Here is a 27,032-nt window from a genome sequence, read left to right as displayed (position 1 = left end):
AGTCGCAGGATCTCAGTGGTGTGTCCCCCTGAAGAAAAAAAAACACAATGAATGCATAGATGTAACATAGGCTACATGGTCAATAGAAGCGAGCACTAATATTATCCCCAGGGTCTCCTTTCCCAATGGTGCTCTGTGTTACAACAATCCAAACAGTTTAAAACAAAGTATAATTCTTAGATTTTACAAGTACATTTCACAATGAACCGGTATTAAAGTCTTAAAGGGACCTAATTAACCAGGATGTCCAGCTGTAATATATCCTGAAGGAATGAGCAGCACTAGAACTAAAAGCAGTTTGGCCCAAAACAGAGGAGACATATTATATCACCATAATCTAGGACTGGCAGGAGTGTCGCCTGTACAATCTTCTTCCTGTTGTCAAAAGTCAAACAGGACTATTCTAAATAAGAAACCAAGGTTAATCCGTGTTTTAGTTAGTTTACCTATCTATCTATTTTTATCTATATGCATCAATCAATTTGTGCTCCACTCGAGCTAGCCTATAGGCTACATTATGCAAGTCAGTGGGGTCCATACTATGAGACGTGGATAACAAACGTAGTTTTAATGTCAACAAGCAAGTTTCGTATGGAATCGAAAGCATGCTGCAGTTCACAAATGGCGAGTTTCACAGAGAGGGCACTAATTTAGAGAACAAAACAGTATCATCCGTATAATGGTGCAATTTACAATTACTCGCAGACAAGCAAAATAGTGTTTCTAAAGAAAGTCAAAACGTGATGTTTTGACAACAAACAAAAAAAACACACTGACTGCGCATTATAATGTTACAGACTATAAAAAATACATTTAGCTTTAAAGGAGCTGATCTCTTCCTCATTTTACCCGCCACGTCATGTTTGTTATTGGTGACGTCAGCCCTAATAATAGCTAGATTATTACAACGCGATTATTTGTTATTACTCTGTAGTTTAATAACTAGCATAAAGGCAGCAAGAAATGCCAATTAAGTGTAAAGTAAAGAGTAAAGCCTAGTAATTGATAAAATATTCATAAATGCCCCAAAAAGCAAAGGACTGTCTCGGACGCTTCAGTACCTGCTGCTAGCTTAGCCAGTTAGCTAACTAACGTTACTTTTAAAATGTTGATACCTGATCCAGCAACGATACTTGGCAAGGTGATTTACACCACTCCAGCCGACACTTGGCAGGGTGATTTACACCACTCCAGCCGACACTTGGCAGGGTGATTTACACCACTCCAGCCGACACTTGGCAGGGTGATTTACACCACTCCAGCCGACACTTGGCAGGGTGATTTACACCACTCCAGCCGACACTTGGCAGGGTGATTTACACCACTCCAGCCGACACTTGGCAGGGTGATTTACACCACTCCAGCCGACACTTGGCAGGGTGATTTACACCACTCCAGCCGACACTTGGCATGGTGATTTACACCACTCCAGCCGACACTTGGCAGGGTGATTTACACCACTCCAGCCGACACTTGGCAGGGTGATTTACACCACTCCAGCCGACACTTGGCAGGGTGATTTACACCACTCCAGCCGACACTTGGCAGGGTGATTTACACCACTCCAGCCGACACTTGGCAGGGTGATTTACACCACTCCAGCCGACACTTGGCAGGGTGATTTACACCACTCCAGCCGACACTTGGCAGGGTGATTTACACCACTCCAGCCGACACTTGGCAGGGTGATTTACACCACTCCAGCCGACACTTGGCAGGGTGATTTACACCACTCCAGCCGACACTTGGCAGGGTGATTTACACCACTCCAGCCGACACTTGGCATGGTGATTTACACCACTCCAGCCGACACTTGGCATGGTGATTTACACCACTCCAGCCGACACTTGGCAGGGTGATTTACACCACTCCAGCCGACACTTGGCAGGGTGATTTACACCACTCCAGCCGACACTTGGCAGGGTGATTTACACCACTCCAGCCGACACTTGGCAGGGTGATTTACACCACTCCAGCCGACACTTGGCAGGGTGATTTACACCACTCCAGCCGACACTTGGCAGGGTGATTTACACCACTCCAGCCGACACTTGGCAGGGTGATTTACACCACTCCAGCCGACACTTGGCAGGGTGATTTACACCACTCCAGCCGACACTTGGCAGGGTGATTTACACCACTCCAGCCGACACTTGGCTACTCAGCCATGGAAAACCATTCCATGAAGCTCCCGATGAACAGTCCCTTGTGCCAACATTGCTTCCAGAGGCAGTTTGGAATTTGGTAGTGAGTGTTGCTACCGAGGACAGTACATTTGTAACTTACTACGCGCTTCAGCACTACCATTCTGTAAGCTTGTGTGGCCAACACTAACCAGTGGAGTAGTTCTTGCTCCTAGACTTTCCAGTTCACAATAACAGCACTTACAGTTGACCGGGGCCACTGTAGCAGGGCAGAAATTTGAGTAACAGACTTGTTGTAAATGTGGCATCCTATGACGGTGCCACATTGAAAGTCCACTGAGCTCTTCAGTAAGACCATTCTACTGCCAGTGTTTGTCTATGGAGATTGCACGGCGGTGTGCTGGATTTTATACACCCGTCAGCAACGGGTGTGGTTGAAATAACCAAATCCAGTCATTTTAAGGGGTGTTCACATACACTATATATGGAAACAAATCTCTAGACAACTCTACATCATCTGGTTTCAACCATCCTGTCATACCACTAGACAGCACTACACAATCCTGTCATACCACTAGACAGCACTACACCATCCTGTCATACCACTAGACAGCACTACACCATCCTGCCATACCACTAGACAGCACTACACCATCCTGCCATACCACTAGACAGCACTACACCATCCTGCCATACCACTAGACAGCACTACACCATCCTGCCATACCACTAGACAGCACTACACCATCCTGCCATACCACTAGACAGCACTACACCATCCTGCAATACCACTAGACAGCACTACACCATCCTGTCATACCACTAGACAGCACTACACCATCCTGCCATACCACTAGACAGCACTACACCATCCTGTCATACCACTAGACAGCACTACACCATCCTGCAATACCACTAGACAGCACTACACCATCCTGACATACCACTAGACAGCACTACACCATCCTGCCATACCACTAGACAGCACTACACCATCCTGCCATACCACTAGACAGCACTACACCATCCTGCCATACGACTAGACAGCACTACACCATCCTGCCATACCACTAGACAGCACTACACCATCCTGCCATACCACTAGACAGCAATACACCATCATGCCATACCACTAGACAGCACTACACCATCCTGCCATACCACTAGACAGCACTACACCATCCCGTCATACCACTAGACAGCACTACACCATCCTGTCATACCACTAGACAGCACTACACCACCCTGCCATACCACTAGACAGCACTACACCATCCTGCAATACCACTAGACAGCACTACACCATCCTGACATACCACTAGACAGCACAACAGCATCCTGTCATACCACTAGACAGCACTACACCATCCTGCCATACCACTAGACAGCACTACACCATCCTGAAATACCACTAGACAGCACTACACCATCCTGTCATACCACTAGACAGCACTACACCATCCTGTCATACCACTAGACAGCACTACACCATCCTGCCATACCACTAGACAGCACTACACCATCCTGTCATACCACTAGACAGGACAACAGCTGGTTTCAGCGTTGTGTCTTCAGCATATTGTTTTTTGGTGTTCTCTCTGATTATCTTTATCGGGTTGAATCCAAAACCAGAAAGCTTAGGTAATGTAATTTATTCACAATGGTAGTGACACCAACACCTCACTCAAGTCAGATCTACTGTAGCTACATATCATGTATGAATAATACCATTTAGTATTTCTTTACACTGTACACAGCACCATGTAATAAAAGCACCATTTCATAACACATTGAAGTGGTCCAAAAGAGCTTTACATAGTTATTATGTATAGATTATCTACAGTTTATGTATAGATTATGTATAGATTATCTACAGTTTATGTATAGATTATGTATAGGTTATCTATAGATTATGTATAGGGCTCGATGTTCCAAAGTATTCACATTGTAGTTTGTATAGATTATGTATAGATTATCTATAGATTATGTATAGATTATCTATAGATTATCTATAGATTATGTATAGGGCTCGATGTTCCAAAGTATTCACATTGTAGTTTGTAGAAAAATGTACATCACAGTCCATCAAGCAGGCAAACTATTAAACATGATCTATCAGAGCAAAGTGTTCCCGTTTGTAACATGATGAAATAGTATCAGTAAACCCCCCCCCCCAGATAGTCTATTCAGAGTCAGACTATCCTTCCGAGGTAAATTGATTTGGGGTATTTGTCTTTCAAGGTGGACCACTGCACAAAGAAGTAGTCCGAGATGTGATAGAGGATCTTCCCGGACAGGGATAGGCTCTCCACTCTGCAGATGCTCTCAACGTAGACGAGCAGGACTCTCTTCAATCCCAGGAGGCCCAGGAGAAGTCCTGCCGCGCACAGAGGGACGCAGGTCCCAGGGCCGTTACACAGCACCTGAAACAACACAGAGAGAGAGACACAGAGAGATGAGCACATGTTCATATAGCATGACACTCACAAGCCCTCAAAATTACCTCGACTAACCTGTACCCCGGCACATTGACTCAGCACTGGTACCTCCTGTATATAACCTCATTACTAACCTGAACCCCAGCACATTGACTCGGTACCGGTACCTCCTGTATATAACCTCATTACTAACCTGTACCCCCGGCACATTGACTCGGTACCGGTCCCTCCTGTATATAACCTCATTACTAACCTGTACCCCCGGCACATTGACTCGGTACCGGTACCTCCTGTATATAACCTCATTACTAACCTGTACCCCCGGCACATTGACTCGGTACCGGTACCTCCTGTATATAACCTCATTACTAACCTGTACCCCCGGCACATTGACTCGGTACCGGTCCCTCCTGTATATAACCTCATTACTAACCTGTACCCCAGCACATTGACTCGGTACCGGTACCTCCTGTATATAACCTCATTACTAACCTGTACCCCCGGCACATTGACTCGGTACCGGTACCTCCTGTATATAACCTCATTACTAACCTGTACCCCCGGCACATTGACTCGGTACCGGTACCTCCTGTATATAACCTCATTACTAACCTGTACCCCAGCACATTGACTCGGTACCGGTACCTCCTGTATATAACCTCATTACTAACCTGTACCCCCGGCACATTGACTCGGTACCAGTCCCTCCTGTATATAACCTCATTACTAACCTGTACCCCAGCACATTGACTCGGTACCGGTACCTCCTGTATATAACCTCATTACTAACCTGTACCCCGGCACATTGACTCGGTACCGGTACCTCCTGTATATAACCTCATTACTAACCTGTACCCCCGGCACATTGACTCGGTACCGGTACCTCCTGTATATAACCTCATTACTAACCTGTACCCCCGGCACATTGACTCGGTACCGGTACCTCCTGTATATAACCTCATTACTAACCTGTACCCCCGGCACATTGACTCGGTACTGGTACCTCCTGTATATAACCTCATTACTAACCTGTACCCCAGCACATTGACTCGGTACCGGTACCTCCTGTATATAACCTCATTACTAACCTGTACCCCGGCACATTGACTAGGTACCGGTACCTCCTGTATATAAACTCGTTATTTTGTGTTACTTTAGTTTATTTGGTAAATATTTTCTTAACTATTTCTTGAACTGCATTGTTGGTTAAGGGCTTGTAAGCAAGCACTGTCAGAGACTAAATGGGATAAAGCAGTGTATAGTACACAGACAACAGTACCATGTCTGGCCTAACAAAGCTAGATGATATATTATGATTCAACCTACCATGTCTGGCCTAACAAGGCTAGATGATAAATTATGATTCAACCTACCATGTCTGGCCTAACAAGGCTAGATGATATATTATGATTCAACCTACCATGTCTGGCCTAACAAGGCTATATTATATATTATGATTCAACCTACCATGTCTGGCCTAACAAGGCTATATTATATATTATGATTCAACCTACCAAGGCTAGATGATATATTATGATTCAACCTACCATGTCTGGCCTAACAAGGTTAGATTATATATTATGATTCAACCTACCATGTCTGGCCTAACAAGGCTAGATGATATATTATGATTCAACCTACCATGTCTGGCCTAACAAGGCTAGATGATATATTATGATTCAGCCTACCATGTCTGGCCTAACAAGGCTAGATGATATATTATGATTCAGCCTACCATACCTGAACTAACAAGGCTAGATGATATATTATGATTCAGCCTACCATGCCTGGCCTAACAAGGCTAGATGATATATTATGATTCAGCCTACCATGTCTGGCCTAACAAGGCTAGATGATATATTATGATTCAGCCTAACATGTCTGGCCTAACAAGGCTAGATTATATATTATGATTCAAGCTACCATGTCTGGCCTAACAAGGCTAGATGATATATTATGATTCAACCTACCATGTCTGGCCTAACAAGGCTAGATGATATATTATGATTCAACCTACCATGTCTGGCCTAACAAGGCTAGATGATATATTATGATTCAGCCTACCATGTCTGGCCTGAGCCTGAACACCAGAGGAACGGCGTAGAGCAGGGCGTTCAGAGTGGAGATCACAGAGGAACTCCAGGATTGCCGCACCTCACGGCTTCGCGGGATCCTCTGGATGGTAAACTGACGGAAGAGAAGGAAGTGATAAAATGGAGACGGCTAGCTTAAATCTCACAGGTACATCGATAGGACAAAGTAGGCTAAAATATACAAGTTACAGCAGGGACAGGTACCACAAGCAATACTGACTATATACAGAGAGAAATCTATCCCAAAGGCAAGTAGCCTAGTGATGGGAAGTTTTGTTACACCAAAGAAAGAAAGAAAAGGGAGTTGACGCCATCTAGGGGTGAGGACAGGACTTGCACTGAGAACTCGATTTACACTACAGATCAGAATCTCATCTCAATGAGAATTTTAGCAACATACGATGTTCATTTGAATAGAAGTGGACTTATAAAGATAATTAAAACTCAAAAATGTTATGTAAGACATTCTATTACAGAGAGGAATTCATATTTCAACAAACGGTAACAATGCAGTAAGAAACAGGGATCTTGAGACCTTCATTTGTCCATGTTTTCCTTATTTTGAAGGGCAGTTGATGACTGTGTCTGAAATCGGCTACTCAAGAACTATGCTACTTAAATGTGCAAGAGGCTGTAAGGCTTACCTGGCCTTTTGAACCAGTGTCTTTCTTTGAGTTTTCAAAGGTGCGTATTTTGTCTTCACTCATCTTGTCTGTGTCTGCGATTATATAGTGTCTTGGGCTGTAGGACTGAGAGAGACTCTCCATCAGTCGCAGGATCTCAGTGGTGTGTCCCCCTGAAGAAAAAAAAACACAATGAATGCATAGATGTAACATAGGCTACATGGTCAATAGAAGCGAGCACTAATATTATCCCCAGGGTCTCCTTTCCCAATGGTGCTCTGTGTTACAACAATCCAAACAGTTTAAAACAAAGTATAATTCTTAGATTTTACAAGTACATTTCACAATGAACCGGTATTAAAGTCTTAAAGGGACCTAATTAACCAGGATGTCCAGCTGTAATATATCCTGAAGGAATGAGCAGCACTAGAACTAAAAGCAGTTTGGCCCAAAACAGAGGAGACATATTATATCACCATAATCTAGGACTGGCAGGAGTGTCGCCTGTACAATCTTCTTCCTGTTGTCAAAAGTCAAACAGGACTATTCTAAATAAGAAACCAAGGTTAATCCGTGTTTTAGTTAGTTTACCTATCTATCTATTTTTATCTATATGCATCAATCAATTTGTGCTCCACTCGAGCTAGCCTATAGGCTACATTATGCAAGTCAGTGGGGTCCATACTATGAGACGTGGATAACAAACGTAGTTTTAATGTCAACAAGCAAGTTTCGTATGGAATCGAAAGCATGCTGCAGTTCACAAATGGCGAGTTTCACAGAGAGGGCACTAATTTAGAGAACAAAACAGTATCATCCGTATAATGGTGCAATTTACAATTACTCGCAGACAAGCAAAATAGTGTTTCTAAAGAAAGTCAAAACGTGATGTTTTGACAACAAACAAAAAAAACACACTGACTGCGCATTATAATGTTACAGACTATAAAAAATACATTTAGCTTTAAAGGAGCTGATCTCTTCCTCATTTTACCCGCCACGTCATGTTTGTTATTGGTGACGTCAGCCCTAATAATAGCTAGATTATTACAACGCGATTATTTGTTATTACTCTGTAGTTTAATAACTAGCATAAAGGCAGCAAGAAATGCCAATTAAGTGTAAAGTAAAGAGTAAAGCCTAGTAATTGATAAAATATTCATAAATGCCCCAAAAAGCAAAGGACTGTCTCGGACGCTTCAGTACCTGCTGCTAGCTTAGCCAGTTAGCTAACTAACGTTACTTTTAAAATGTTGATACCTGATCCAGCAACGATAAGCACGCAGACGGGACCTTTCTCTCCAGGTTTACATTTGGATCCAGAACGAATCACAATCAGAAGCCGCACTATAACACAAATCACTGTAAAACAAAGTCCTGTGAATAGTCCTAACAACACTGCCATGATTGCTACTACGGACACTCGTTTGGACCAGTTGGAGCGGAGCGCGAAAGCGTTACGTATGTACAGTTTCCTGGAAACGGTCTAAGCAACAATAAAATGGATGTCAACGGGGGAAACCAAACTGCTGAGATTGATTTTAATTAAGCTTTAACCACTAATAAAGTACGTTTTTTTGGTTTTGTTGAGTTTATTCAACAAAACAAGTCAGCATCCAGACCACAAAATGCAACATCCCGTCATGTGGCTTAAATCATTGTATTTGACGGCCATACTGTCATATACCTGTCAATATAATAATCTCAATAATAACAGTTTCTACTACATTGAACCAGAACATACAGGAAGGACGGCTGTGGGGGATAAATCTTCCCAGAAGCATATTTTAATTTTAATAGGCCTGGTGGACTGGCTTGGGGAGCCATGCAACCCCAAATCTCAAGCAATATTAGGCTATTTATTGCTTGAGCGTGGGTCAGCCCAAAACTGTGTCACCAATCAGGCCCCCGAGGACTGGAATTGCCACCCTAGTCTAAACCACCTGGTAGGCCATACCCCCCCCCCCCCAACACCATCTGAGTCACAGGACCACTGTTCTAACCATGGTCTTTTCAGCAACACCAAACATTGTCACTGTTGATCAGGGAGTTAAATTGATATTAGCAAATTCACATACATTTCATGAACGCGTGTGTGTGTTGGGAGGGAGGGGGTGTATGTGAATAGGCCTATCTCTTTAAGAATGTAGCTGTAGTTCGATCCCCAAATGATCGAAGTGCCCTGCCCTACTGTAACCTCCCCATCACTTCCATAAGCGAGCGTCAGTTTCGCTGCATCCCACACGGTTGTCAATTTGCGCGTTATTTGGGGTGGATTTATCATTCTGTGCAATGCAGTTTAGAACTACGGTTCCCCTTTGCACGGTAAAATCGGACTTGTAGGCTCCGAGAGAGCTATATTAAAAGTACTAAACATAACATCGGACAGAATTTGCCATGCCTTCGCACCATCACAAACCAGTTGAGTTCGGAACAGAGATCTGCATGGAAGCCTGAAGAAAGGTAAATCTGACTGTTCATGTGTGTGTCTTAGGCTGTTCGTTTATGATTTTGAACCATACGCTGTGTTACAATTACAGTGAAGGAAATGCCGTTCGTGCAATGCAACGTGAGCTGGTTCGTGAATGTTGTTAGTTAAATTGGTTGAAAATATCCGAATGAAAATGATAAATGATACATTGACTGAATTATCTTTGATTGTAAACGCATCTACCACGATATAACTGCATCGTTTTAATGTTACGCTACATCACATATACTGTATATATGTATATACACACATGCGCAGGATTTATTGTTTCATTTGTTGGCTACAAACTGAATTGCAGTATAGGCCTACAATATTTTGTTTTCTTCATTTAACCTTTATTTAACTAGGCAAGTCAGTTAAGAACAAATTCTTATTTACAATGACTGCCTACACCGAAGCTGGACCAATTGTGTGCCGTCCTGTGGGACTCTCAATCACGGCCGGTTGTGATACAGCATGGAGTCGAACCAGGGTGTCTGCAGTGACGCCTCTAACACGGAGATGCAGTGCCTTAGACTTCTATGCCAGTCGGGAGCCATAAAGAGAAAACATTTAAGTAGACATAACAATTAGGTAAATTAACAAAACAAAGACATTGATGTTGATTAAACCAGCTCGGAGAGTTCCTTCACAACGGAGTGTGCCCGTTTATGACAGCGACTGGTGCTTCTAACAACCCACTGGAGCTATGTGATTTGATGACGGGGATGCCAGATTATGCAGTTGGTTTGCTGGCCCTGATGTTGTCCTCAGCCTCCCGGTATCCTTCCTGTAATGCCAGGTTGGGTGATGCACGCAAGCAAAACCCTAAACCCAGATTGATTCCAGTCCTCCAGGGTCTGATTGGTGTCACTGTTTTGCAACAGCTGACACACCTGACTCCAATAATCACCTAATCATGATCTTCAGTTTAGAACGCAATTTGATTAATCAGCTGTGTTTTGCCGTATGTTTAATGCTCTTTGACTTGTCACCAAATGAATATAGTTGGTTAAGAGTTAGTTTTGATATTTTAATCTGGTCTGATCGCGTCTGGCGTGGGTGGACAAAATCACGCTTGCATTGCATTTCTTTTTTTTACACATACATGTTATTCAGTCATTGCGCCCACACTGCTTGCGGCGCATTAATGAGCTTCTGTGTAGCCAGAGGCTAACATGCTGACCAGACCGCACATGTGCCTGCACTGACTTTGTCCCCCCCCACCCACACCAGACATGATCAGGACATGCATGTTGAAATATCAAAACAAACTCTGAACCAATTATATACATTTTTTTTGGACAGGTCGAAATGCATTAAACATTTATGGCATTTTAGCTAGCTTGCTGTTGCTGTCTAATTTGTCCTGGTATATAAACATTGGGTTGTTATTTTACCTGAAATGCACAAGGTCCTCTACTCAGACAATGAATCCACAGTTAAAACGGTAAACCAGATTTGTTTCTCGTCATCTCTCCTCCTTCCTCCAGGCTTCTTTTTCTTCTTTGGACTTGATATGGGGTCAGCTGTATTACTACAACCGAATGGAGTGTGGACCTCAGTTCATCTATCAATCACCCACGTGGGTATATGCTCCTAAAAACCAATGAGGTGATTTGAGAGGCGGGACTTGCAGTGCATTGAGCTTCACAAATAGAACCAAGTTCTATTTTAAGTGACATGAGCAGTGTGCTCATCATGTTAAACAGAACTTGCTTCTGTTTGTGATGCTTGATGCGCTGCAAGTCCCGCCTCTTCCATCTCCTCATTGGTTTTTAGGAGTATATACCCACGTGGGTGATTGAAAGATGAACTGAGGTCCACTCTCCAGTCCAGTTGGTAGTGGTAATACACCAAACAGCAAGCTAGCTTGCTAAATTGCCATAAATGTTTAATGCTTTTCAACCTGTCGCCAAATTAATATAGTTGGTTCAGAGAGCACGCCTCCATTGTCATCGACAGGGCTGCAGTGGAGCAGGTTGAGAGCTTCAAAGTTCCTTAGTGTCCACATCACCAACAAACTAACATGGTCCAAGCGCACCAAGACAGTCGTGAAGAGGGCACGACAAGACCTATTCCCCCTTAGGAGACTGAAAAGATTTGGCATGGGTCCTCAGATCCTCAATAGGTTCTACAGATGCACCATCAAGAACATCCTTACTGCTTGCATCACTGCCCGGTATGGCAACTGCTTGGCCTCCGACTGCAAGGCACTACAGAGGGTAGTGCAAATGGCCCAGTACAACACTGGGACCGGACTTCCTGCCATCCAGGACCTCTATACCAGGCGGTGTCAGAGGAAGACCCTAAAAATTGTCAAAGACTCCAGCCACCCTAGTCATAGACTGTTCTCTCTGCTACCGCACGTCAAGCGGTACTGGAGGCCCAAGTCTAGGTCCAAGAGGCTTTTAAACAGCTTCTACCCCCAATCCATAAGACTGCTGAACATCTAATCAAATGGCCTCCCAGACTATTTGTATTGCCCCCCCTCTTTTACACCGCTACTCTCTGTTGTTATCATCTATGCATAGTCACTTTAACTCTACCTACATGTAAATATTACCTCAACTAACCGGTGAGTACTCAGTATCGGTACCCCCCTGTATATAGTCTCGCTATTGTTATTTTACTGCTGCATGGATCTTGCATGGAGCCCCAGACCTAGGATGATTGACCGTCATCTTGAACTTCTTCCATTTTCTAATAATTGCGCCCACAGTTGTTGCCTTCTCACCAAGCTGCTTGCCTATAGTCCTGTAGCCCATCCCAGCCTTGTGCAGGTCTACAATTTTATCCCTGATGTCCTTACACAGCTCTCTGGTCTTGGCCATTGTGGAGAGGTTGTTGTCTGTTTGATTGAGTGTGGACAGTTGTCTTTTACACGGGTAACGAGTTCAAACGGGTGCAGTTAATACAGGTAATGAGTGAGGAGTGAGGAGGGCTCCTTAAAGAAAAAATAACAGGTCTGTGAGAGCCTGAAATCTTACTGGTTGGTAGGTGATCATTGTTTTTTGCATTTTTTATATTTATTTAACTAGGCAAATTCTTATTTTCAATGACGGCCTAGAAACAGTGGGTTCAGGGGCAGAACGACAGATTTGTCGGGGGTTTGAACTTGCAACCTTCCGGTTACTAGTCCAACGCTCTAACCACTAGGCTACCCTGCCGCCCCTACTTATGTCACGCAATAAAATGAAAATTAATTACTTAAAAATCATACAATCTGTCTTTTTTTCTGGAGTTTTGTTTTAGATTCCATCTCTCACAGATGAAGTGTACCTATGATAAAAATTACAGACCTCTACATGCTTTGTAAGTAGAAAAACCTGCAAAATCGTCAGTGTATCAAATACTTGTTCTCCCCACTGGAGATATACAGTATATATATGTTTTTACTGCATAGTTGGTTAGGGGCTCATAAGTAAGCATTTCACTGTAAGGTCTACTCCTGTTACAGTGAGGGAAGAAAGTATTTGATCCCCTGCTGATTTTGTACATTTGTCCACTGACAAAGAAATGATCAGTCCATAATTTTAATGGAAGGTTTATTTGAACAGTGAGAGACAGAATAACAACAAAAAAAGTCCAGAAAAACACATGTGAAAAAATGTTATGAATTGATTTGCATTTTAATGAGGGAAATAAGTATTTGACTCCTCTGCAAAACATGACTTGGTGGCAAAACCCTTGTTGGCAATCACAGAGGTCAGACGTTTCTTGTCGTTGGCCACCAGGTTTGCACACATCTCAGGAGGGATTTTGTCCCACTCCTCTTTGCAGATCTTCGTCATTAAGGTTTTGAGGCTGACGTTTGGCAACTCGAACCTTCAGCTCCCTCCACAGATTTTCTATGGGACTAAGGTCTGGAGACTGGCTAGGCCACTCCAGGACCTTAAAGTGCTTCTTCTTGAGCCACTCCTTTGTTGCCTTGGCCGTGTGTTTTGGGTCGTTGTCATGCTGGAATACCCACCCACAACCTATTTTCAATGCCCTGGCTGAGGGAAGGAGGTTCTCACCCAAGAATTGACGGTACATGGCCCCGTCCATCGTCCCTTTGATGCGGTGAATTTGACCTGCCCCCTTAGCAGAAAAACACCCCCAAAGCATAATGTTTCCACCTCCATGTTTGACAGCGGGATGGTGTTCTTGGGGTCATAGCCAGCATTCCTTCTCCAAACACGACGAGTTGAGTTGATGCCACAGAGCTCCATTTTGGTCTCATCTGACCACAACACTTTCACCCAGTTGTCCTCTGAATCATTCAGATGTTCATTGGCAAACTTCAGACGGGCATGTATATGTGCTTTCTTGAGCAGGCTGACCTTGCGGGCGCTGCAGGATTTCAGTCCTTCACGGCGTAGTGTATTACCAATTGTTTTCTTGGTGACTATGGTCTCAGCTGCCTTGAGATCATTGACAAGATCCTCCCGTGTAGTTCTGGGCTGATTCCTCACCGTTCTCCCCCCCACTCGTGAGATATTTCATGGAGCCCCAGGCCGAGGGAGATTGACAGTTCTTTTGTGTTTCTTCCATTTGTGAATAATCGCACTAACTGTTGTCACCTTCTCACCAAGCTGCTTGGCGATGGTCTTGTAGCCCATTTCAGCCTTGTGTAGGTCTACAATCTTGTCCCTGACATCCTTGGAGAGCTCTTTGGTCTTGGCCATGGTGGAGAGTTTGGAATCTGATTGATTGATTGATTGCTTCTGTGGACAGGTGTCTTTTATACAGGTAACAAACTGAGATTAGGGGCACTCCCTTTAAGAGTGTGCTCCTAATCTCAGCTCGTTACCTGTGTAAAAGACACCTGGGAGCCAGAAATCTTTCTGATTGAGAGGGGGTCAAATACTTATTTCCCTCATTAAAATGCAAATCAATTTATAACCTTTTTGACATGCATTTTGTTGTCGTTATTCTGTCTCTCATTGTTCAAATAAACCTACCATTAAAATTCGGTGCATGTGACTAATAAAATTTGATTTGAAGATCATGCAGTCTACGAATATTAGAAGGGATAGGGTAGGCCTACCTCTCGTTGGCGAGCTGCATCTCCCACACTGTGTGCATAGTTGTCATCTGACATGTAGATCAATATCATACTCTGTGACATGGATAAACGTTTGATAGGCTGAAGGACGCATCAGTTCAGGCACATCAGATTAGAGGTATTTTCTGAATAAGGCAGAAAAAAATAGGAGTAAAATACATTAGTGAACCGGCGATGAGGAGTAAAATATATTATCGAAATGTTTTGAATTGGTTTCTTACAGATGCATGGCCACATTTGGATGGGTTTGGGTTCCCGCGGGGGGGAACGTCTAATGTTGTGCAATGATGCATCAAACTCGTTTTGCTTTCTGGCGGAAGTCATTAATTGTCAATCCGCAACACAACGTTGGAAAATGCCACACTAGGCTGCTGTGCGCTCTGTGTACTGCATGCATTAACGTGTGTTATTGCAATCTAGAGCCATAATTGTTATGCTTAATTCAATGTAAAAAAAAAAAGTTTATTTTTATGCATATCTAATTATACCTCTTAAGCTGTCTATCCTCCTGAAGGTTTTTTTTCAAGGAAACGAAATATGCTTCTTTGCATCTCTGAGTCTTATTCAGTGAACTTAGTAATTGCTTGCGTGCTTGCTTTTCTAAAGTCTACCAAACTTGCCAGCAGCCATGCCAGCTAAGATAGAGCAGCTAGCTTGTCTAACTAACTTGATTGATGGCATTAAATGGCTTGGTGGCTAGCTATGAGGTAGCTTTAGCTAGCCCAGATTGGGAACCTACCTTCATAATTTAAATTTAAAATTGTACCTTTATTTAGCCAGGTAGGCTAGTTGAGAACAGGTTCTCATTTACAACTGCGACCTGGCCAAGATAAAGCACAGCAGTTTGGCACATACAACAACACAGAGTTATGCATGGAATAAACAAACATGCAGTCAATAATAATATAAAAAAATAAAAATCTATATACATTGAGTACAAATTAGGTAAGATAAGGGAGGTAAGTCAAAAAATAGGCCATGATGGCGAAGTAATTACAATATAGCAATTAGACACAGGAATGGTAGATGTGCAGAAGATGACTGTGCAAGTAGAGATACTGGAGTGCAAAGGAGCAAGATAAATAAATAAATACAGTATGGGGATGAGGTAGTTGGATGGGCTGTTTACAAATGGGCTATGTACACGTGCAGTGCTCTGTGAGCTGCTCTGACAGCTGGTGCTTAAACCTAGTGAGGGAGATATGGGTTTCCAGCTCCAGTGATTTTTGCAGTTCGTTCCAGTCATTGGCAGCAGAGAACTGGAAGGAAAGGTGGCCAAAGGAGGAATTGGCTTTGGGGGTGACCAGTGAGATACACCTTCTGGAGCGCCTGCTACGGGTGGGTGCTGCTATGGTGACCAGTGAGCTGAGATAAGGCGGGGCTTTACCTAGCAGAGACTTGTAGATGACCTGGAGCCAGTGGGTTTGGCAACAAATTTGAAGCGATTGCCAGCCAACGAGAGCATATAGGTTGCAGTGGTGGGTAATATATGGGACTTTGGTGACAAAACAGATGGCAAATTGGATGACTGCATCCAATTTGTTGAGTAGAGTGTTGGAGGCTATTTTATAGATGACATCACCGAAGTCGAGGATCGGTAGGATGGTCAGTTTTACGAGGGTATGTTTGGCAGCATGAGTGAAGGATGCTTTGTTGCGAAATAGGAAGCCGATTATGGATTGGAGATGCTTAATGTCAGTCTGGAAGGAGAGTTTACAGTCTAACCAGACACCTCGGTATTTGTAGTTGTCCACATATTGTAAGTCAGAACCGTCCAGAGTAGTGATGCTGGACGGCTCGGGGCAGGTGTGGGCAGCGATCGGTTGAAGAGCATGCATTTAATTTGACTTGCATTTAAGAGCAGCTTGTGGCCACGGAAGAATAGTTGTATGGCATTGAAGCTCGTTTGGAGGTTCGTTAACACAGTGTCCAAATAAATTAGGTTGCTTGTAGTATTACAGAGAAGCAACAACAAATAAACACACACACACACACACACACACACACACACATACTAACTCTCCCAGGATGACCCAACATGTTTTCAAAGACTCCAGCCACCCAAGTCATGAACTGTTCTCTCTGCTACTGCACGGCAAGCGGTACCAAGTCTGGAACCAACAGGACCCTGAACAGCTTCTAACCCCCAAGCCATAAGACTGATAAATAGTTAGTCCAGGTAGCTTTTTGGTTAACTATTTGACTTTCTGCATAGACCCCTTTTGCCCTAGCTTTTTTTTGTTGCATCATCACATATGCTTCTGCTACTATTTATAAAGTACCACAGTATGAGTCAGTACTGGTACCCTGTGTATATAGCCTAGTTATCATTACTCAGTACTGGTACCCTGTGTATATAGCCTAGTTATCATTACTCAGTACTGGTACCCTGTGTATATAGCCTAGTTATCATTACTCAGTACTGGTACTCTGTGTATATAGCCTAGTTATCATTACTCAGTACTGGTACCCTGTGTATAAAGCCTAGTTATCATTACTCAGTACTGGTACTCTGTGTATAAAGCCTAGTTATTGTTATTCAGTACTGGTACCCTGTGTATAAAGCCTAGTTATCATTACTCAGTACTGGTACTCTGTGTATAAAGCCTAGTTATTGTTATTCAGTACTGGTACCCTGTGTATAAAGCCTAGTTATCAGTACTGGTACCCTGTGTATAAAGCCTAGTTATCATTACTCAGTACTGGTACCCTGTGTATATAGCCTAGTTATCATTACTCAGTACTGGTACTCTGTGTATATAGCCTAGTTATCATTACTCAGTACTGGTACCCTGTGCATATAGCCTAGTTATCATTACTCAGTACTGGTACTCTGTGTATATAGCCTAGTTATCATTACTCAGTACTGGTACCCTGTGTATATAGCCTAGTTATCATTACTCAGTACTGGTACCCTGTGTATATAGCCTAGTTATCATTAGTACTGGTACCCTGTGTATATAGCCTAGTTATCATTGCTCATCTTGTATTTATTATTACATGTTATTACCTTTATATTATTTCTCTATTTTCTTTCTCTGCGTTGTTGGGAAGTCAGCATTTCACTGTTAGTTTCACCTGTTGTTTACGAAGCATGTGACAAATACAATTTGATCTCTTTTTTTTATTGTAAAACCACAGTGATTGATCTAGCTCACTGGGAGAGTCACCCGAAGCTACAGCAGATGTCTTCTGTGATTGCGTGCGTTCATTGTTCTTTCTGCGCTGCGGAAGCTATGCTGATGCGTGTATCTCTGAGTGGCAGGATCTGTCTGTTTTATTGCCACACATCAGTGCTGTGGCTGAGACGGGCTGTCTCCTGGGTCATAGCCCTAACACTGCTGCTGCTGGATAAAGGCTTTACAGCTGAGGCTGGGGGCTGGGAGCTGGTGGGCTGAACCTGCAGTACACAATAATAGTCCCTTGCACAGGGGGGGGGTTCGCAGTGTAAAAGCCGAGTAGCCTATCTACTGGTATAGGCAGTAATAATACATGACTGTAAATGTTGTTACCTGAAGTGACAGAAACATATTTGGAGAGCAGAACTAACATGCTTAGCAGCTGCATTTTACTACGTGAATGGTTACTGACGGAATTCATGTGGCAACATAGTACAGTAGGACATCAGGAATTGATGTTCTAGGGTGTCCAATCGCAGCAGCATCCGGAATTTATGTTCTAGGGTGTCCAATCGCAGCTGCAACCACGATAATCTCCAGTTGTTCGTTCGGGTTCTCCTCTGCATAGAGACTGCACTGTGTGTAAGTGGTGTCTGCTGAGCTGGCTCTTGTTGGAGCCAAAGGCTTTTATCTGTACGGATGAGCTCCTTGTACGCTGCACGGCTCCGAAAGGAAGATTCTGCAGCAGAAGGAACCTATCTCTATGGATACTTCCTGTAGAACTCCAGGGATCACTGTTGTGCGCTACAGTTCGCCTTCTAGTCTGCTGAGCTGGCTCTTGTTGGAGCCAAAGGCTTTATCTGTGAAGATGAGCTCCTTGTACGCTGCACGGCTCCGAAAGGAAGATTCTGCAGCAGAAGGAACCTATCTCTATGGATACTTCCTGTAGAACTCCAGGGATCACTGTTGTGTGCTACAGTTCGCCTTCCAGTCTGCTGACATCGTCTCCAGCTCAATGGAAACCAAGTGTTTTGTTTGATGCACAGGGCCTATATGGTCAGATGTATTAAACGTTTGCCACAGCTACACCTGCCAACTACAGTTACCTGAAAGAGCTCAACTACCAGGCTACGCCAGTTGCTGTTTAGTGAGGGGCACCATCTCATCCAGTACGAGACTGGTGGTGACGGGGACCATCTCAACCAGTACGAGACTGGTGGTGACGGGGACCATCTCAACCAGTACGAGACAGTTGGTGACGGGCACCATCTCATCCAGTACGAGACTGGTGGTGACGGGGACCATCTCAACCAGTACGAGACTGGTGGTGACGGGGACCATCTCAACCAGTACGAGACAGTTGGTGACGGGGACCATCTCATCCAGTACGAGACAGTTAGTGACGGGGACCATCTCATCCAGTACGAGACAGTTGGTGACGGGGACCATCTCAACCAGTACGAGACAGTTGGTGACGGGGACCATCTCATCCAGTACGAGACTGGTGGTGACGGGGACCATCTCATCCAGTACGAGACTGGTGGTGACGGGGACCATCTCAACCAGTACGAGACTGGTGGTGACGGGGACCATCTCAACCAGTACGAGACTGGTGGTGACGGGGACCATCTCAACCAGTACGAGACTGGTGGTGACGGGGACCATCTCAACCAGTACGAGACTGGTGGTGACGGGGACCATCTCATCCAGTACGAGACAGTTAGTGACGGGGACCATCTCAACCAGTACGAGACAGTTGGTGACGGGGACCATCTCAACCAGTACGAGACAGGTGGTGACGGGGACCATCTCATCCAGTACGAGACTGGTGGTGACGGGGACCATCTCAACCAGTACAAGACAGGTGGTGACGGGGACCATCTCAACCAGTACGAAACAGTTGGTGACGGGGACCATCTCAACCAGTACGAGACAGTTGGTGACGGGGACCATCTCAACCAGTACGAGACAGTTGGTGACGGGGACCATCTCATCCAGTACGAGACTGGTGATGACAGGCCACCGGTTGGATCATGAGCAATACAATGGACCAGGCAAAACTATGAAAAATATACAATATGTATTACAATACACTTGCTTCAGTTACAGGTTAAAAAAAACAACTGGCAATCTTCTTTTTTCAAGCCAGTACCACAACAATACATACACAGATGGTGTCTTGCGCTCTACTCAGTCAATAATACATACAGTGTACCTAGGACTTGAAATCATGTACTGTCACTTTAAGACCATCGAAGGACATTGCATATCGTTGTATCATCATCATCATGACAAATCTACCTGACGAAGCCACCATCACCGAGAGCACGGGGAGTGGCCAAGTGACAAGAACTACAGAAGAACAAACGATAGCCGACAACCCTAAAGTCCAGCCTATGACAGGCCCACCATATCTACACAGGTCTTTTAATATTTAGCCTACCCTCTGTTTATAGCCTAACACATTGTATAGATCAGCAATGATCTACTCCAGTGTCTCTGGCGTAATACCTTGGCTCCATGTTCTAGGTGAACTCTTTTGTTTATTCCTTGCCTGGACCCTGTCCCTGGCAATAATGTCAGCATTGCCACAAACACTTTATTATCCACAGTGCTTCCTCTGTTTGAGTCAGTGTGCCTCTTGCGATCCATCAAACTTCATTAATAGATGCTTTTCAAAAGTGCTTAACAAATGAACAAATACAAGGTGAATTGTGACCCGCTGTTGGCTCCTCAGCCTAAAGCACCTAGCTTCTCCACTCCCCTAGTTCAGCGTAAAGCACCTAGCTTCTCCACTCCCCTAGTTCAGCCTAAAGCACCTAGCTTCTCCACTCCCCTAGTTCAGCCTTAATCACCTAGCTTCTCCACTCCCCTAGTTCAGCCTTAATCACCTAGCTTCTCCACTCCCCTAGTTCAGCCTAAAGCACCTAGCTTCTCCACTCCCCTAGTTCAGCCTTAAGCACCCAGCTTCTCCACTCCCCTAGTTCAGCCTAAAGCACCTAGCTTCTCCACTCCCCTAGTTCAGCCTTAAGCACCTAGCTTCTCCACTCCCCTAGTTCAGCCTTAAGCACCTAGCTTCTCCACTCCCCTAGTTCAGCCTTAATCACCTAGCTTCTCCACTCCCCTAGTTCAGCCTGTAGCACTTAGCTTCTCCACTCCCCTAGTTCAGCCTTAAGCACCTAGCTTCTCCACTCCCCTAGTTCAGCCTAAAGCACCTAGTTTCTCCACTCCCCTAGTTCAGCCTTAAGCACCTAGCTTCTCCACTCCCCTAGTTCAGCCTTAATCACCTAGCTTCTCCACTTCCCTAGTTCAGCCTTAAGCACCTAGCTTCTCCACTCCCCTAGTTCAGACTAAAGCACCTAGCTTCTCCACTCCCCTAGTTCAGCCTTAATCACCTAGCTTCTCCACTCCCCTAGTTCAGCCTTAAGCACCTAGCTTCTCCACTCCCCTAGTTCAGCCTTAAGCACCTAGCTTCTCCACTCCCCTAGTTCAGACTAAAGCACCTAGCTTCTCCACTCCCCTAGTTCAGACTAAAGCACCTAGCTTCTCCACTCCCCTAGTTCAGACTAAAGCACCTAGCTTCCCCACTCCCCTAGTTCAGCCTTAAGCACCTAGCTTCTCCACTCCCCTAGTTCAGCCTTAATCACCTAGCTTCTCCACTCCCCTAGTTCAGCCTAAAGCACCTAGCTTCTCCACTCCCCTAGTTCAGCCTTAATCACCTAGCTTCTCCACTTCCCTAGTTCAGCCTTAATCACCTAGCTTCTCCACTCCCCTAGTTCAGCCTAAAGCACCTAGCTTCTCCACTCCCCTAGTTCAGCCTTAATCACCTAGCTTCTCCACTCCCCTAGTTCAGACTAAAGCACCTAGCTTCTCCACACCCCTATTTAGTTGAATCTATCTGACCTTTCATTCAACTCTCACCTCCCTCCCTCCCTCCCTCCCTCCCTCTCTCTCACCTGCCCTCCCTCCCTCTCTCTCACCTGCCCTCTCTCTCCCCTGCCCTCCCTCTCTGCCCTCTCTCTCCCCTGCCCTCCCTCTCTCTCTCTCTCTCTCTCTCTCTCTCTCTCTCTCTCTCTCTCTCTCTCTCTCTCTCTCTTTCTCTCTCTGCCTTGGGCCACTTCTTTACTTAATATATTCCCTATGCCTTATCTGAACTCAAGCTACTATATTTGCAGATGATACTACAATTTATACAGCAAGACATTTGGTTCAACAGGTACAGCAAGCTCTACAAGAGGATATGGGAAATATCAGGGAGTGGGTTTGCCGGAACAAACTTATTTTAAACACCAAGAAAACCACACCGTTATGTTGGTCTGTTCCACCAGGACCAGATCAACGCAGCATGGGAGGAGTACAAATTGAGGAAGTGTCAGAAACCAAACTCTAGAAGTGCAGCTAGAAACCTGCTTATCTTGGTTGTCTCAAATAAATAATCTATGTAAAAAAAAAAAATGTACAACTGTATGCATGATCAGAAGGATAGCTAAATATTTACCGGGAAAGATTCTTAAGCAAATAACCCAAGCATTAATTGGGAGTCAGGTGAACTACTGTTCTGTGGTCTGGGAAAATGCAACAGCAAGTGAGATTAGGAGGCTGCACATTGCACAGAACAAAGCAGAAAGGATTGTTTTAAGGTGGAGATACGGTTCTTCTGTTGCAGTCACACACAATGCTCCTGGTTGGTCATCAGTCAACAAATAATTGAAAAAAACATGCTTATTTTAATTCATAATATACACCATTTAAAACAGCCAAACTCTATTCACAGCAGTATTCAGTTGGTAAGAGACAGACATTCAGTAAATACTAGGAATAGATTGTCCACCATCTATGTGTTATCCAGACAGAAAACAGAAAAGAGAAATAAGCAAAATAACATTTAGTTTCAGAGCAATAAAGAAATGGAATCATTTATCTGATGAAACCAGAAACATTTCAATGTATAAATTCAAACGATACTTTAAAAGCATTTAAATATAATGCAGGAAAGTTATGCTGGACTATGACAGATGAAGAATCAATCTATCTTTATAGACAGTTGGAGTATTTATCTAGTCAATATGTCAGTGTATTATGTCTGTTTGTAACAGTGTGTTTTATGTGAAAATGTGATCGTATTATAAAATGTATTTTAATGTTTAAAGACTCTTTCTCCTCTTTCTCTCTCTTCTCTCTTCTCTCTCTCTTCCTCTCTCTTCCTCTCTTCTCTCTTCTCTCTGCTCTCTCTCTTTCTCTCCTCTTTCTCTCGTCTTTCTCTCTTCTCTCTCTCTTCCTCTCTCCTCTCTTCTCTCTGCTCTCTCTCTTTCTCTCCTCTTTCTCTCTCTTCTACCTTCTCTCTCTCTTCCTCGCTCTTCCCATCTCCTCTCTTCTCTCTGCTCTCTCTCTTTCTCTCCTCTTTCTCTCTCTTCTCTCTTCTCTCTCTGTTCCTCTCTCTTCCTCTCTCCTCTCTTCTCTCTGCTCTCTCTTTCTCTCCTCTTTCTCTCTCTTCTCTCTTCTCTCTCTCTTCCTCTCTCTTCCTCTCTTCCTCTCTCCTCTCTCCTCTCTTCCTCTCTCCTCTCTTCTCTTTGCTCTCTCTCTTTCTCTCCTCTTTCTCTCTCTTCTCTCTTCTCTCGCTCTTCCTCGCTCTTCCTCTCTCCTCTCTTCTCTCTGCTCTCTCTCTTTCTCTCCTCTTTCTCTCTCTTCTCTCTTCTCTCTCTCTTCCTCACTCTTCCTCTCCTCTCTTCTCTTTCTCTCCTCTTTCTCTCTCTTCTCTCTTCTCTCTCTCTTCCTCGCTCTTCCTCTCTCCTCTCTTTTCTCTGCTCTCTCTCTTTCTCTCTCTTCCTCGCTCTTCCTCTCTCCTCTCTTCCTCGCTCTTCCTCTCTCCTCTCTTCTCTCTGCTCTCTCTCTTTCTCTCCTCTTTCTCTCTCTTCTCTCTTCTCTCTCTTCCTCTCTCCTCTCTCCTCTCTTCCTCTCTCCTCTCTCCTCTCTTCCTCTCTCCTCTCTTCTCTCTGCTCTCTCTCTTTCTCTCCTCTTTCTCTCTCTTCCTCTCTCCTCTCTTCTCTCTGCTCTCTCTCTTTCTCTCCTCTTTCTCTCTCTTCTCTCTTCTCTCTCTCTTCCTCGCTCTTCCTCTCTCCTCTCTTCTCTCTGCTCTCTCTCTTTCTCTCCTCTTTCTCTCTCTTCTCTCTTCTCTCTCTCTTCCTCGCTCTTCCTCTCTCCTCTCTTCCTCTCTGCCCTCTCTCTTTCTCTCCTCTTTCTCTCTCTTCTCTCTCTCTTCCTCTCTTCCTATCCTCTTTCTCTCTCTTCTCTGCTCTCTCTCTTCCTCGTTCTCCCTCTCTCTTTCTCTCCTCTTTCTCTCTCTTCTCTCTTCTCTCTCTTCCTCGCTCTTCCTCTCTCCTCTCTTCCTCTCTTGATCTCTTCCTCTCTCCTCTTTCTCTCTCTTCTCTGCTCTCTCTCTTCCTCGCTCTTCCTCTCTTCTCTCTTCCTCTCTTGATCTCTTCCTCTCTCCTCTTTCTCTCTCTTCTCTGCTCTCTCTCTCTCTTCCTCGCTCTTCCTCTCTCCTCTCTTCCTCTCTGCTCTCTTCCTCACTTCCTCTCTCCCCTCTTCCTCTCTCCTCTCTTCCTCTCTCCTCTCTTCCTCTCCTCTCTTCTCTCTCCTCTCTTCCTCTTTCCTCTCTTCCCCTCTCCTCTCTTCCTCTCTTCCCCTCTCCTCTCTTCCCCTCTCCTCTCTTCCCCTCTCCTCTCTTCCCCTCTCCTCTCTTCCTCTCTCCTCTCTTCCTCTTTCCTCTCCTCTCCTCTCTTCCTCTCTTCCTCTCTTCCTCTCTCCCCTCTCCTCTCCTCTCTTCCTCTCTCTCTCCAGTGGGGTTGGGCAGCCATGGACCTGTTCAGCCAGCTGATCCTAGTCATCTTGGTCACCAGTTTCCTCTCCTTCCAGTGGCTCTTCCACCGGGTCAGTCCCTGGGTCTCCCCCCGCGCCAGTTCTGGCTTCCTACGCCTAGCAGACCAGCAGAAAGTGGAATGGAACTCAAGGTACACAACATTGGCTACTGGCTGCAACACTGATATCATATGATCGTCCTTCATGTGTCACTACATACATGCCAGTTTTGACAGTCTGCTATAAATGTGTTATTGTTGTTAATTTGTCAATGCCTCAAGTCACCCAGATGTTTTCACAGGTCATTACACAGGTAATTTACTCAATGTGGCTCCTTATCTGGGGCGGCTGGTAGCCTAGTGGTTAAAGCGTTGGTCTAGTAACCGAAAGGTTGCAAGATAGAATCCCAGCTATCTGACTGCCAGAATCCCAGCTATCTGACTGCCAGAATCCCTGCTATCTGACTGCCAGACTCTCTGCCATCTGACTGCCAGACTCTCTGCTATCTGACTGACTGACTCTCTGCCATCTGACTGCCAGACTCTCTGCCATCTGACTGCCAGACTCTCTGCTATCTGACTGACTGACTCTCTGCCATCTGACTGCCAGACTCTCTGCCATCTGACTGCCAGACTCTCTGCTATCTGACTGCCAGACTCTCTGCCATCTGACTGACTGACTCTCTGCCATCTGACTGACTGTGCTGTCTGACTGACTGACTGACTCTCTGCCATCTGACTGACTGACTCTCTGCCATCTGACTGACTGTGCTGTCTGACTGACTGACTCTCTGCCATCTGACTGACTGACTGTGCTCTCTGACTGACTGTGCTGTCTGACTGACTCTGCCGTCTGACTGACTTACTCTGATATCTGTCTGACCGACTGACTGATATCTGACTGACTGACTCTGATATCTGACTGACTGACTGACTGATATCGGACTGACTGACTGACTGACTGATATCTGACTGACTTACTGACTCTGCTGTCTGACTGACTGACTGATTCTCCTCTGACTGTCTGACTCTCCTCTGACTGACTGACTGATTCTCCTCTGACTGACTGACCCTCTGCTGTCTGTCTGACTGCCTGATTCTCCTCTGACTGACTGACTCTCCTCTGACTGCCTGAGTCTCTTCTGACTGACTGATTCTCCTCTGACTGACTGACCCTCTGCTGTCTGTCTGACTGTCTGATTCTCCTTTGACTGTCTGACTCTCCTCTGACTGTCTGACTCTCCTCTGACTGACTGCCTGACTCTCCTCTGACTGACTGACTGACCCTCTGCTGTCTGTCTGACTGCCTGATTCTCTGATATCTGAGTGACTGACTGACCCCTGAACAGCGTTTCATCTCCTTCTCTAATTGGTCTGAATCTGCCTGCCGGTGGCCGTGAAACCAGAGAGTTAATTCACCCTGCGCCCTCCTGCACTCTGAAACGCTTAATCTGCATCACTTATTAAAAAGTGTTTCATCACAGATTTGACAAGGTGTGTGTGTGTTTCATCACAGATTTGACAAGGTGTGTGTGTGTTTTATCACAGATTTGACAAGGTGTGTGTGTTTCATCACAGATTTGACAAGGTGTGTGTGTGTTTCATCACAGATTTGACAAGGTGTGTGTGTGTTTCATCACAGATTTGACAAGGTGTGTGTGTATGTTTCATCACAGATTTGACAAGGTGTGTGTGTGTTTTATCACAGATTTGACAAGGTGTGTGTGTGTGTGTGTGTTTCATCACAGATTTGACAAGGTTTCTGTGTGTTTTAGGACGGTGTCCACACTTCATGCCCTGGTTGTGGGGTTCTTTTGCCTCTACATCCTGCTGTTTGACGACGCCGTCAATGAAGACCCCGTCTGGTGAGGACCCTGTTGCTCTGTCGTAGTGTGTGATGGAGGCACGGTGTTGTGTACATACTGCTACTGTATGTTATATAGAACCGTGTTGTGATGTGTTGAACGTTTATCCCGTCTTTTTCTGCCAACAGGGGAGATCCCACACTTGTGAAGATAAATGTTGGCATGACAACAGGCTACCTCATATCTGGTAAGATCGGCACGGACATACTTTAGTCGCATACACACTTTCACTGTTCCTACAGGCTGTCTTTCACCGTTCCTACAGGCTGTCTTTCACCGTTCCTACAGGCTATCTTTCACCATTCCTACAGGCTGTCTTTCACCATTCCTACAGGCTGTCTTTCACCGTTCCTACAGGCTGTCTTTCACCATT

General features: G+C 44.8%; 2 protein-coding genes across 2 annotated transcripts in view; one reads left to right on the top strand and one right to left on the bottom strand.

The window, feature by feature from the left end:
- Positions 1-3,781: 3,781 nt before the first annotated feature.
- Positions 3,782-8,719, bottom strand: LOC139366664 (UDP-N-acetylglucosamine transferase subunit ALG14-like). Its single transcript, XM_071104344.1, has 4 exons — positions 8,559-8,719; positions 7,320-7,471; positions 6,647-6,769; positions 3,782-4,567 (listed from the first exon to the last, which is right to left on the bottom strand). Exons 1-4 carry the CDS (start codon positions 8,701-8,703, stop codon positions 4,337-4,339), a joined length of 651 nt encoding a protein of 216 aa, XP_070960445.1. The 5' UTR covers positions 8,704-8,719; the 3' UTR covers positions 3,782-4,336.
- An 872-nt stretch (positions 8,720-9,591) lies between these two features.
- LOC139366663 (TLC domain-containing protein 4-B-like) overlaps positions 9,592-27,032 on the top strand; it is a 31,659-nt gene continuing 14,218 nt past the window's right edge. The window contains exons 1-4 of the mRNA XM_071104342.1: positions 9,592-9,761; positions 24,778-24,947; positions 26,570-26,659; positions 26,788-26,846. Of these exons, the coding sequence (XP_070960443.1) occupies positions 24,793-24,947; positions 26,570-26,659; positions 26,788-26,846 (304 nt within the window). The 5' untranslated portion in view covers positions 9,592-9,761; positions 24,778-24,792. The remainder of the gene's footprint in view (positions 9,762-24,777; positions 24,948-26,569; positions 26,660-26,787; positions 26,847-27,032) is intronic.

The sequence above is a fragment of the Oncorhynchus clarkii genome, chromosome 15, assembly GCF_045791955.1.
Source record: "Oncorhynchus clarkii lewisi isolate Uvic-CL-2024 chromosome 15, UVic_Ocla_1.0, whole genome shotgun sequence".
Classification (NCBI taxonomy): domain Eukaryota; kingdom Metazoa; phylum Chordata; class Actinopteri; order Salmoniformes; family Salmonidae; genus Oncorhynchus; species Oncorhynchus clarkii.
Note: the sequence above shows the minus strand (reverse complement) of the source record. Positions and strands in the feature narration are given on the sequence as shown.

What these genes read in the sequence shown, in the direction of transcription:
- LOC139366664 (XM_071104344.1), bottom strand. Translation starts at nt 8,703, where the DNA reads ATGGCAGTGTTGTTAGGACTATTCACAGGACTTTGTTTTACAGTGATT. An exon ending in ACACTGGTTCAAAAGGCCAG is followed by an intron (nt 6,770 to 7,319) that starts GTAAGCCTTACA and finishes CTCTTCCGTCAG; the next exon opens with TTTACCATCCAGAGGATCCC. An exon ending in TCAGGCTCAGGCCAGACATG is followed by an intron (nt 4,568 to 6,646) that starts GTAGGCTGAATC and finishes GTGTTGTTTCAG; the next exon opens with GTGCTGTGTAACGGCCCTGG.